The sequence below is a fragment of the Erpetoichthys calabaricus genome, chromosome 8 (genome assembly GCF_900747795.2).
Source record: "Erpetoichthys calabaricus chromosome 8, fErpCal1.3, whole genome shotgun sequence".
Classification (NCBI taxonomy): Eukaryota; Metazoa; Chordata; class Cladistia; order Polypteriformes; family Polypteridae; genus Erpetoichthys; species Erpetoichthys calabaricus.
The window spans coordinates 158,899,070-158,911,336 of record NC_041401.2 but is presented as its reverse complement, the minus strand read 5'-3'; the positions used below and the strand labels follow the sequence as shown (position 1 = coordinate 158,911,336).

The window sequence follows — 12,267 nt, the reverse complement described above, 5'->3', positions numbered from 1 at the left end:
AAAGGAATCTTCCAGAACACGCCAGAGCTATTGCACAGTTCATTTGGGTTGAAGGTCAGACATGCGCGTTGCACGCAGCCGGGTTTTCACGTGGGGGGAGCGCGCTAGTCATTGTATTTCAACTCGTACCACTACTCAGACGAGCAAAGCGATCGGGTGTATTGCAGCTTTTTTTGAAAGATGGTAAGGCACTGCTTTTGGAAAATGCGTATGGCGTTTATGTATTACACTCCGTTTTTTTTAGTAATCGTGTGTGACGCGAGATTTTTTTGGTAGGAATCTGTCATAGGGCGACACTGGTAAAGAGTGCCAAGGTCGGATTCTGCATTGTATGCGAGCCGAGCTACGAACTGGTCTAGGTAGACGAATGTCATTGAAGTCTGAAATTAAGGGGGCCTCCTCAAGCAAGAACACTTAAGAATGATCGATGGGCCAATGCTGGGATTACGCATTTCTCGAATAAACGTGGTTAAGGGTAGTCCAAGCACGTGAGCTCAGTAAAATTGCACCGGATAACCAAGCGTGCATCCCAATGACTGCCAATGTAACGTTTTCAGATCACCTTTGCTGAAATATGCATTTCAAAAGCGTAATCCTTTTTATTCTGTCACCAATGATGGTTTAGACGGCGCTCTAGGAAGATCTGTCATATGTTATTTAAACTATAGATATTTACCGTCTGTTTTTCAGACTTATTTAAAGAAAAAATAAACTAAAATGTAGCATATGGAACTGATAGGTGCGTGATTTTAACTTTGTAACTTGGCGCGTTTAGATACAGAGTTAGCACCACGTGTGTAATTGTATAATTGGACGACAGAAACTATTGTGCTTGCTTACTGTACCGTTTTTCTTTTCATGTCTTTTCATTTTTGTTTTATAACAGAACCACAAAGCTTACTTTTTATTCAAGTTTGTCATGATTCAGATCACAATACAGAAGAGATGGTAGTTATTTTAGATTTTCGCTTGGATATTTGAACAATCAATTCCATTTTGTATTGGGATTATGCTGCAAAGTGCATGATTGAAATATTTCCCTAGTGGCAGCTACATTGCTGTTATGGTGGAAGAAATTAGGCTGATGTGATCTTAGCATCTTTCATTTTGTGTGTCCTCTTCTGTTATCCAAAAAAAACACTTTTGTCCTTGAGAAACTAATGCAAATAATTAACTCTCAAGCCCATCCGTCATTCTTTCAGTTTGTGTGTCAGCCTCTTTTGACTTTGAAATGCCCTTGAGACTGGGTCTGATCCTCTGACTGGGGTATGGAAATTAAACCTCGCCACACTAGGATGATGTGTGGAAGTTTCTGTGCTCAATTACAAATTGTTTAATTCAGTTAATTAACTGAAAGCTAATGGTTGACTAAGCTCTTTGCAGCTTATGTCTAAGAGGATGTAATTTTATTTGTAAGCTGGATTTTCATACCTATTGGTGTGTCTGTGACTTTTACGAGTCTATGTTCTTAGATGTATGTCCAAGTGTATGAATATTTATTTAAACTGGACAGAAAATCAATTTCTTCATTCTAACAGTCTTATTAAAGAATCTACATATGTATTTTATGCAGTAATTTTGGTGGAATAATATGCAACAGATGTTATCCTTGCTATTTTCCAACTCATCCTTCTTTAACCATATTGGGGGTGGGGGTCTTGCTTGGGTTTGAGAATATTCTTGTACAAAAAAACCTGACCAATTTTTCAAACAATTTGGGTTTAATAAATTACAGATATATTATATTTATTAATACAGGCAGGACAGGCATTTAGGAGGTTCCTTCCCCTGTTTGATCGAGTTTTAGTGGAACGCTTTGCTGCAGAGACAGTCACCAAAGGGGGTATTATGCTCCCCGAGAAGACCCAGGGTAAAGTTCTGCAGGCTACTGTGGTTGCAGTTGGCCCTGGAACCAAAACAAAGGCAAGTTTAAGTTTTTTTTTGTTTTAACATCTATTCTGTGTAACCTTTGTTAACTTATATAAAAGAGTTTGTTTTTATTTTGCACCTGTGTGTTAATACTGTTTTATTCTTTTAGACTGGGCAGCTGGAACCTGTTAGTGTGAATGTGGGAGATAAAGTATTACTACCAGAGTATGGAGGCACAAAAGTCACAATAGAAGAGAAGGTAGGTAGTGTAACTGCAGAGAGCCAGTTTAAATGTGTAGGGCATCTCTGCTTTCCTATTGATGAAGGTCCTAGTGGCATTTCCTTTTTGTTCTATATAGCCCGCTTAGTTCTGTTTTTGTCCCAACACCCAACTTCTGGATTTTCCTCATACTATATAGTTATTAGTTACAACCAGGTTGACAGTGTGATAATGTAAGAAGATATTTTTTCAATGTAATTAGAAAGCAAGGTTCCTATTTTAAACTCAATGGTAGCAGAAATAAAAAAAATAAATAAAAAAAACAAAAAACAGAGAAGCACATCCGTGTGAATATGATCCGTAACAATCTATGGGTGCATGTAGGCAGTAATGTTTTGGAGTCTAGACTTAAAAAGTAAATCGTATGTTCCTTGAGACAATAGGAATGTGTTCTGTCTTAATTTTGCATTTATATAACTTCTAAATTGATTCATCTGTTCCAGCAGATTTAACATGCTGTTCTTTAATGTACACTCATCCATTTTTATTTTTTAATTACAGTTTTTCAACTTTTATTGGTTTCTGAAGCCAATAAAATGCCAGTCCTTTACCTCACAAATGCAGCTATGCCAATTTTCTGTGCATTTCCCCAGTTGACATTGGTTTAGAAGAATCCACATTTAGTTTTTGACTGGTGTCTCAATACCAGCTTTCAGACCACCGTACTGGTACCAAAACAAAACTGAAGCAAGATCTGCTTAGTTTCTCAAGCCTGCAAATATATGTGTTTCCCTGCAATACTACATCCCACAAATCATTATGGGGAGCCAGCAGCTGGAGTCTCCATTGGAGAGAGGGGGAGACAGACACTAAATTGCATCATAAGCCACACAAAGTGGAAGGAGCCATTGGAGGTATAAACATGACCTGCTCATCACACATGGCACACACTGATGACCTCAGGTCGTTGAGGCCCACCAGTACTACTCATTTTAGTGAATAAGCCATAGTGCAACATTTATTTTTGAAAGCAGTAGACTGATTTGTAAGTTTATGCATTCAACCTGTGGCCTCCTTCACTTGCCTGTGACATCATGATCCATGAGAAAGCACGCACAATCCCATTTAAATTTAAAGATGACCCTTAACAAAATATGCAGAATCTTCCCAGTTTTCACATATTAAAAATTGTCAGCCTTTTATATTTCATTTACTTGTTGTTTTTTTTTTTTTTTTTCTACCCAAGTAAAAAATGTAATATCCATCTAATAGAAAGAAGCCCAGTGATTTCAGATCCACCTTTGAAAAACTTGCAGAAAATGGGCACAATTGTGATGGTCTTGATTGGTCCATCCAGATGGGGTCAGTATGACCTATGGTTTGGTTTAATGTTGCAGCCTGTAAGTCCAATGTTTTGAGAACAAGTGTTTTGCCTTGGTGCGTTAGTGAATTGTCTAAGCAGGTTCATTGTCACATCATTTAATGGATAGCTTTCCTTAAGATATCTGCTTTAATAAAGTTAAACACCACACGGGCATACCTCCAACTTTACCCTAAAAGTCAGTGATGATGTTGTATGTTGTGAGATATGTACAAAATATTAGTGGAAGAGATTTTTAAATTTTCACTGAAAGGCTCTTACTGTTTTAATCATAATTTGTTTAGACATTATAACAAGCTTTAGTAAATATTAATGTGGAAAACATAAATACCCAAGTCATTGCATTACTTCCTGGAGAGAGACAACTCTTTCTAAGCTCTGACAAACTTGACTGATCACGACAATAACCATCTTCATTGACCTTACAAGTTCTGACCTGGAATTACCTTTTACACTTAAACGGCGTGTACAAAGAAATTTTCCAATAAACCTTTACACTATGCCACACACTTTATTGTTTGCTTTCTATTTGCATCATCTACACCTTCACACTATTCTATATCTCATTCATACATCACGCTCTTTCTCATTCCCAACACCAGGGGTTGGCGAGCAAAGCAAGCAGGGGGCGGAGCCCCCTAGTGTACAAAATATTAGTGGAAGAGATTTTTAAATTTTCACTGAAAGGCTCTTACTGTTTTAATCATAATTTGTTTAGACATTATAACAAGCTTTAGTGTACTTGCTTATTCTGATATGTTTTATCTGGGTCAAAATAGATAATTCAAACTGTACCCTATCAGCACATTTTGGAGAGGCAAGCTTAAGTGTTTTTCAACATTTATGCAATATTGCAAGGTTTGAATAATGCCTATACCTAAAAAGAACCGATTTTCCTAATACATAAGTAAATTATGCAGTCCTTGAAATCCTGCAATTGAAAACGAAGGGTCGTCTAATGCACTGAATCCCATTCGAGTGGAGACCTGTTTACTTGTAAAGTTCTGAAGGTTCAGACATACAAATACAGGTGTAAATGGAACTACAGTTTAAGATGTGCCTTAGATGTGAAACTACATTTTTAACCTTCTGTTAATCTTTTAAGAATTTCTTTTGTTAACTCTCTTAATAAAAACAGTTTGATACCAACTGGCTGCGCCACAAGAAAATGGCTAGTCACTTTTTGGCTTTCACTTTTCCAACATAGCTAACATAGTCTCCATAGTTTTCCAACATAGTCTGTTCACCATGGCTATATGGGTGCATTATGTATGTTTAAGCTATAACTGTGTGTTAAGTATTTAAATTTGTTGTCAGTTTGTGTTCTCAAGCACTGATGCATTTCTATTGTGTCTGCATTTTTAGGGTAAGCTATGTACAACTTAACTGTTGTGGGGCTAAGTTGTCACATTAGAGACAGGGAGGCAGTGTACATTCTTTAGATAATTGTCCTCTTAATACATTTCTATTAATGCAGTTCTGATTATTGGTTGATCAACTGGGAACACATTTTAGAGTTGTGTATATTTTGATTTCTAGTGAAAAAGTTACAGTATAACCAACGATCAAAGGATACATGATTTAGCTGCCTGCTTTGCTGGCCACATTAACGCTTTGTTATAAAAGTGATTTGAAGACAGACAGTTATAAGATATCTAGAGCTGCTACTTGGTGTCAGCCATCCAACTTGAAGCAAGACCAAATAATTATCCTTTTGAGGCTTACACCTGCTTAATAATGCTTGTAAAGTATAAATAATACCAACTGAAATCATTTTGCAGTAGATGGGAAGCACACATCTGTTGAAGAGAAAGAGAAAAACCGTATTCTATACTTTTGCAACTGTAGAGCACTAAACTGTTAAACTTTTCAATAGCAGTTAATTTTTGCACTCCTGGTACAGTATTGTGCTTTTTAATTCCCATTTCTTGTTATTGCTATCATCACATTTAAACATTAATGTAATATTTAAAAATTGTGATGAGCTGGGCTGAAAAAACAGTCCCTTCCCCAAAACGTTTGGGATAAATACACGCTTATCCTTGATTTACCCCTCTGGACCACAGTTTAAACTTACAAATCAAACAATTCAGACCTGATTAAAGTGCACAGTGTAGACTTTAAGGGTATTTGTATATATTTTGGTCACACCAGGTAGAAATGACAACACTTTTTCTAGATGGTCCCCTTATTTCAGGGCAATAGCAATGGTAGGTATATTAAAGCAGTCGTATTTAATACTTTGTTGCATATCACTTGCATGCAATGATTGCTTCCAGTCTGTGATTCATACACATTACCTATAAGAACTATTTTTGAAAAGCTAAGTAAATGTAAGTGGGTTGTTTAATTGCACTGTTGGTTTGCCCTGTATTATACTTCCAGAATGCTTCCTCTTCAGGTATACTGAGCTAGTGCTGTTGTGGAACACCACACAATGAACAAGCATCCGCTTTCTCAGAATTTTTCAGGTGAAACACTCCCACACAAAGGAACATTTTGCCTGATATTTGGAGGAACCTTCTTCTGCTGAATGTGGTGAGGCTGCTGCTATGATTAGGCCACTGAAAAAACAATCCAGAGAGTCAGTCGGACATATCAGTGTGTAGTGTAGGGGAGGGTCAGGGAGAACTAGTCAGTTCAGAAAGTACTATTTGACTAACATTTTACTGTACTGCATTGATTAATCATGGTAGATCTAAAGATATTTTCTGCCCATAATTACTGCTTTTATTTTTATATTTTTTGCTTTATAAGTTGTGCTTTTTTTTTTTTTTCTTTTTGCAGGAATATTTCCTTTTCCGAGATGGTGATATTCTTGGGAAGTATGTAGACTGAAGGCTCTTATTCTTAATCTAACCTTATTCCAAGGAACAATGATCCAACAAGACTCTGGCTATGTGTTATCTTTTTTTTTTTTTTTAAATCCCCCATTTGTAAATAATAAAATTGTTTTGGTACATTAATGTAGATTGTTTGAAACTGCTTACTACAGTAGCTTGATATTCAGTCTTGAGATGGGATGATACAGCAACTAGGCCAATAAAATCTGTAATCTAACAAATCATCTGAAATAAACATTTGGTTTATGTATTTAAGTTCCCAGCTAGATTATGGAGATGACTGTGAAGGTGAATGAGATGAGATGTATATGTGTTAGAACTGGTGAAATGTTAAAATTGTTTGCAGCCTTTAAAAGAATAATTTTCCCAGGGGTGTGTGTTGTGTTTTTTTTTTTTTTTTGAGTTCAGTTTTTCAGTAATGTTGAATGCACTTGAGGTTATTTTTACAAACATATGCAACAGGCTCCTTCCCTTTATGCACTGGAAATCTGTTAGTGGTTACAATTTATAAAAGTTTCATCTTAAAGCAGTCTGTTTTTGACCTACATAATTAAATGGTTGTAAATTAGTGAACTTGCCTTTAAAATTGCTATAGGAGATGTCACCATTTGAAACCTTTGAGCAAAGATCAGAGAAATTCATTATTTTAACAGAATCATTTTGGGCAATATTACAGTCTAATTTTATTTTTCTCACAAATGTCAGGAACCAGACCATAACTTTGTCACCCAATCCCCCAGTTTAAATATTCTTTGACTAACCTACTGCTCCTCTGGTTTAGATATAACCCATCATGATGGAACAGGTCCCATCTGTTCCAGAATAAGCTCTAATGCCAAATAAACCTATACCCAGCTATCCTACTTGTTAAACCTTCTAATCTCCTCATTTTTTCATAGACTGGCATGTGGCATAAGCAGAGCTTCAGCGAAGACTATTGTCAGTCCTGATCCTTAACTAAGCACCTTACTCCTTAAATTTGGATATCAGAACTAACAGCCTTCTCTTACCTATGACATTTGTTCCAATGTGGACGATGACAACTACGTCACCCCTAGCCAGGAGCTTATTAATCCATGGAGGTTTCCCACCTATGTTGTAGGAAGGCAACATACTGTATGAGAATTGGTTCGCTGGAGTAAACTTGACTGTCAGTCTTCCCAGTACAGTATTGGGTTCTCCATTATCACCAATTACGTCTTTCTGCAGGCTATTTTTCAGGTAACTCTTTAGGGCTCCTCATTCCTGCCTGTAACCCCCAAGTTAGCAGAGTCATCAAACAGTTCTGTAAGGTTCTAAAAATGGTCCACTAATGCAACTTGTGTGTTTTCTCCCCTAACTCAAATGACCTGCATTTTATCTGGTGATTAAACTGGCTCTATGGTCAAGTTTATTGTCATGTGTCATCCAATGAAAATCTTGCATGTCTTCCAACAACTGATGACAAATAATACAATACTAAGAACCACACACACATATTTACATATGCAATATATAGTGTTTACAAGTATTTGTGTTTACCCTGTATATATACGTTGTGGTCGAATGTGGAACAAATCCAGTCCCAACAACCCAGTCGTCCCCATTTACTCAAAACTTATGTGCTCCATGAAGCGAAAGTAAAAGGCAAAACATAGTGTGTGTTCCTTTCTTTGTAAGGTACAAAAACGGGAGTTCCATGGTATGGGTTGCTGTTGACTTACAGGCTGGAGACCAAAAGGAGAGGAGTCAGGTGCCCTCACTGGTTGTCTTTTCAGCACTAAGGAGGGAATGGAAGAGGACATGTTTGGTGCCAGCACCCCCTCTCGCCCTCTCAATCCCAGAGTGGTATTATATACCTCACAAGAGTCTAGTGGGTGATCCACCGATAATGCACATACATGATAACATACATACATATATAAACATACTGTATGTATATATATATGTATGTGTGTGTGTGCACAAACGCAGTGTTTATTATGTTAATGTGACAATGCGTTGGCCCATTGATGGGCTGCTCCCCTTTCAAGGGCGCCTTACTCCCAATGCTGCCTAGATGAACTCTAAACTGTACTGAGGTTCAGTGGGTTTCAGGGTTTTGTTATGTGAATCCATGGTATTTTGGTAGTCAGCACTGTGGTTTTGCAAATTATAGTGTGGTCAATTTTTTATTTATGCAGGTCAAATTCCATTACAGCAAATACTGAAGTAACGAAATTTTCAGAATAACGAATACTTTGTGGTCTCAGACAAACGTTCATATAACTACATTTTACATTGTTTTATCGAAATATAAATATCAGTACAGTATAACAAACGTGGTTTCCACCAAAATGGCCACCGAACATAATAATGCAGTGCAAAATAATGCCTCACCTACACTTTCCGTGCCGACCCTCAGGAATTCTGCAACAGGCTGCAATGTCAAAGAAAGAGACTCTTGCGATATTTCCGGTCTTGGGCCGGCTCAGCGACAGTGTGGGCGCGATGGAGAAGCGATGTCATACACATAGCCACATTCTGAGCTAGTGCTCCGCCTAGCGGCCGCGTGGGTAGTTGTGTTGCGTGTGGATACTGCACTGTTCGAGGTTCCTAGCGGTTCTCCAAGTTTTCTTTGAGGTGAACTTGGAAAATAACTGACTGACTGAACAAAAAAGTGAGAAACGGTGTCAGTTTACATTGAAAGAAAAATGAACGGTCCTCGAAAAAGTTAATTCCACAATGAAGAAAAATGATGTAGTGAAAGCTTTCGGAATCGCGCATTATCTATCTATCTATCTATCTATCTATCTATCTATCTATCTATCTATCTAAAGTCTCATTTCCATTCTGTATTCATATCTGTATTTCTATTAAAAAGTTACATCTAATGTATTGTTTTCATTCTCTATCTTAATACCTGAATTTCTATTAAAATGTTACATATAACATCTCGTTTTCATTCTGTATTTTCTTACCTGTATTTCCGTAAAAAATAACTAAGTTAACATCTAACGTCTCATTTTCAAATGAAATATTTTTTGCAGTTTAAGCAGGATTTTTTACACAGGTATTCTCAAACTTGGGTCACAGAGTTTTACGAGAGACAGGATGGTGCGTCCAGGTTTTTAAGGAAAATATAAGTTCTTTGTTACTGTATACAGAAAGCAGGTACAGCGTCAAGACTTCATTTGAAATACGAGCTGTTTCTTCAGCGCTGAAGCACACGAGATAGGAGCCGCGACATGGCCAAGTGTCCTGGTTTAGCTCCCATCTTCACATCTGAAGAACACCAGCAGCCATCAGCGGTCTTGAGAAGATGGTTCGGGAGAGTGCACTGTGCGACAAGTACGTTACGTGCTGAGCTTGGTCCTTCAGAGGACAACTAATTACTTTGCACTTGGTTTGCTGTTTACCAGACACTCCGGAACTGTCGTTGAGCCGCTGCTATTAGAGATGGCAAAATGCTGGTCACCTTGGTTGCGCCAGTATACGTATTTTCCCCATATTCCATCCATTTTCCAACCCGCTGAATCCGAACACAGGGTCACAGGGGTCTGCTGGAGCCAATCCCAGCCAACACAGGGCACAAGGCAGGAAACAATCCTGGGCAGGGTGGCAACCCACCGCAGGACACACACCAAGCACACACTAGGGCCAATTTCAGAATCGCCAATCCACCTAACCTGCATGTCTTTGGACTGTGGGAGGAAACCGGAGCCCCCGGAGGAAACCCACGCAGACACGGGGAGAACATGCAAACTCCACGCAGGGAGGACCCGGGAATCGAACCCAGGTCCCCAGATCTCCCAACTGCGAGGCAGCAGCGCTACCCACTGCGCCACCGTGTCGCCCTTTCCCCATATTCGTTATAACGAAATATTTTTATGATACCATAAATTTTCTTATAACGGGATTCCACCTGTATTATTTCTGTAAATGCTTGCATCCTTGAATTTGGAATACATTTGTAAATGCGTGCAGCATTCTGGTTTTGTAAATGAAGTTAATTCACCTTTTAAGTTTATGCAGAGGCAAATCAAGACGAGAAACCAGATGGGGGCATCTAATCCATACAGAGCCCATACAGAGCCATACCTACTCATATGGGGTCTATTTAGAGTCACCAGTTAACCCAGTGTAAAGAGAGTATGCTGGCTCCTTACAGAGGTATTAGAGCAGGACTCAAATCCAGTCTCCTGGTGAAATTAGACACAGCACTAATGGCTGTACCATCCCTTGTGAGTGGTTACTGGCTATATAAAAATACAGTATATTGTACTATGATGATGTCATTATGGGTGTGGTTGTTTAAAGATTATGAGCATTGAACAGTAATCTTAATACTGTTGTTCACAAATTGGGTACCTCACTGACAATATCTATGTATTGTACAGAAGGTGGTTCAGCACGTTGAGATGGATGAGAGGTTGTAAGGAACTGAATTCATCACAAAAGAAGACTGAAAGCATTCAACTTTCTAAAAGAAGGAACACATTCCCAGAATATCATGTTCTAATTAGCATCTGGCAATTCTTTGAAGGTTTCAGAAGATGGTGTGGTGAAGAGTGTCCAAAACAACTAGACTCACATCTTTCGTACTCCCCTTACAAAACATTTGAGATAGTAATCTGCACACTGCCGAATGTGCTCCATGTGAGTAAGGCAGTGTTCTGACTTTCTAAACTTAGATCTTCAAGTCCTTGGAGAACTGTCCCTGTAGCCCCTGCCAATGAAAACTGAAAGTGATTTTTTTGGATTTATAAAATTTAGAAAAAATCTGGTGGGTGCAGCGACACGCTGGCAGCACAGGCTTCCAGCCCCCCTCTCTCGCTCTCGACGTCTAGACTGGTGATTCCCAATGTGGGGCGCACAACTCACTGGGGGGCAATTCGACTATTTGGGTACGTTAAACAATTTATAAAATGAAAAAACAGAAATCCACTGTTAAAAATGGTAGAAAAAAATAAACAAATCATTATTATTTTTTACACGGACATTTATGTGTTTATATAAACATAGAAGGGATGTTGAAGAACTCTTTCATTTATGATTTTACAACCGGCTTGGGTTTTTCTACTTAGAAATCATTTTTACCATTAAAATAATATGAATTGGGGTGGCACGGTGGCACAGTGGGTAGCGCTGCTGCCTCGCAGTTAGGAGACCCGGGTTCGCTTCCCGGGTCCTCCCCGCGTGGAGTTTGCATGTTCTCCCCGTGTCTGCTCGTCTGCTTGGGTTTCCTCCGGGCACTCCGGTTTCCTCCCAAAGACATGCAGGTTAGGTGGATTGGCGATTCTAAATTGGCCCTAGTGTGTGCTTGGTGTGTGGGTGTGTTTGTGTGTGTCCTGCGGTGGGTTGGCACCCTGCCCGGGATTGGTTCCCTGCCTTGTGCCCTGTGTTGGCTGGGATTGGCTCCAGCAGACCCCCGTGACCCTGTGTTCGGATTCAGCGGGTTGGATAATGGATGGATAATATGAATTGTAACAATGGTTATAAAATTTTGCAATATAACAAAAATATAAAATGATCAAAATATTACAGAAAAAGTTGTCATTAAAGTTATTTTATATTTATGAATATCACGTCTCTTATTATATGTTTTCAAAACTGTATTTGCTGTATTTTCATATTACTTCATGTTATATATATATTTTTTTAACAATTTCTTAGTGATTTCTTTGTCAGTACTTCAACTATCCTTTCCCTCTTTTGTTTCCATGTTCTTTCGAAGTTTGTTTAGACCAAATTAATGACATTATGGGCTTCCTCCATGTGAGTAGGAGTTCACTTTTTGTATAGGTAATAATAAGAATAAGGTATATGTTACAGTGGGGGACATCGTGATTTTAGAGAGGCCTGGGTGGGGCATGGCCAAAATAAGGTTGGGAAGCACTAGTCTAGACAATTAAAGTATACAAGTAAGCAATGGAAGGGGCTGTCGGAGTCGACTAGAGGAGTAAAATGGCAAATATACTTAATCTACAAGGCCA

At 38.5% G+C, this 12,267-nt stretch overlaps 1 protein-coding gene across 2 annotated transcripts in view; it reads left to right on the top strand.

Moving 5' to 3' along the window:
* Positions 1–44: 44 nt before the first annotated feature.
* The window catches only part of LOC114656192 (MOB-like protein phocein), a 54,151-nt gene continuing 41,928 nt past the window's right edge, over positions 45–12,267 (top strand). The window contains exons 1-4 of one of the 2 annotated variants that reach the window (XM_028807649.2): positions 45–183; positions 1,759–1,923; positions 2,039–2,128; positions 6,258–6,548. In XM_028807649.2, the coding sequence (XP_028663482.1) occupies positions 181–183; positions 1,759–1,923; positions 2,039–2,128; positions 6,258–6,308 (309 nt within the window). In that variant the 5' untranslated portion in view covers positions 45–180 and the 3' untranslated portion in view covers positions 6,309–6,548. Of the gene's footprint in view, positions 184–1,758; positions 1,924–2,038; positions 2,129–6,257; positions 6,549–12,267 lie in introns of those variants that run through there. The other variant, XM_028807650.2, reaches the window with a different exon arrangement.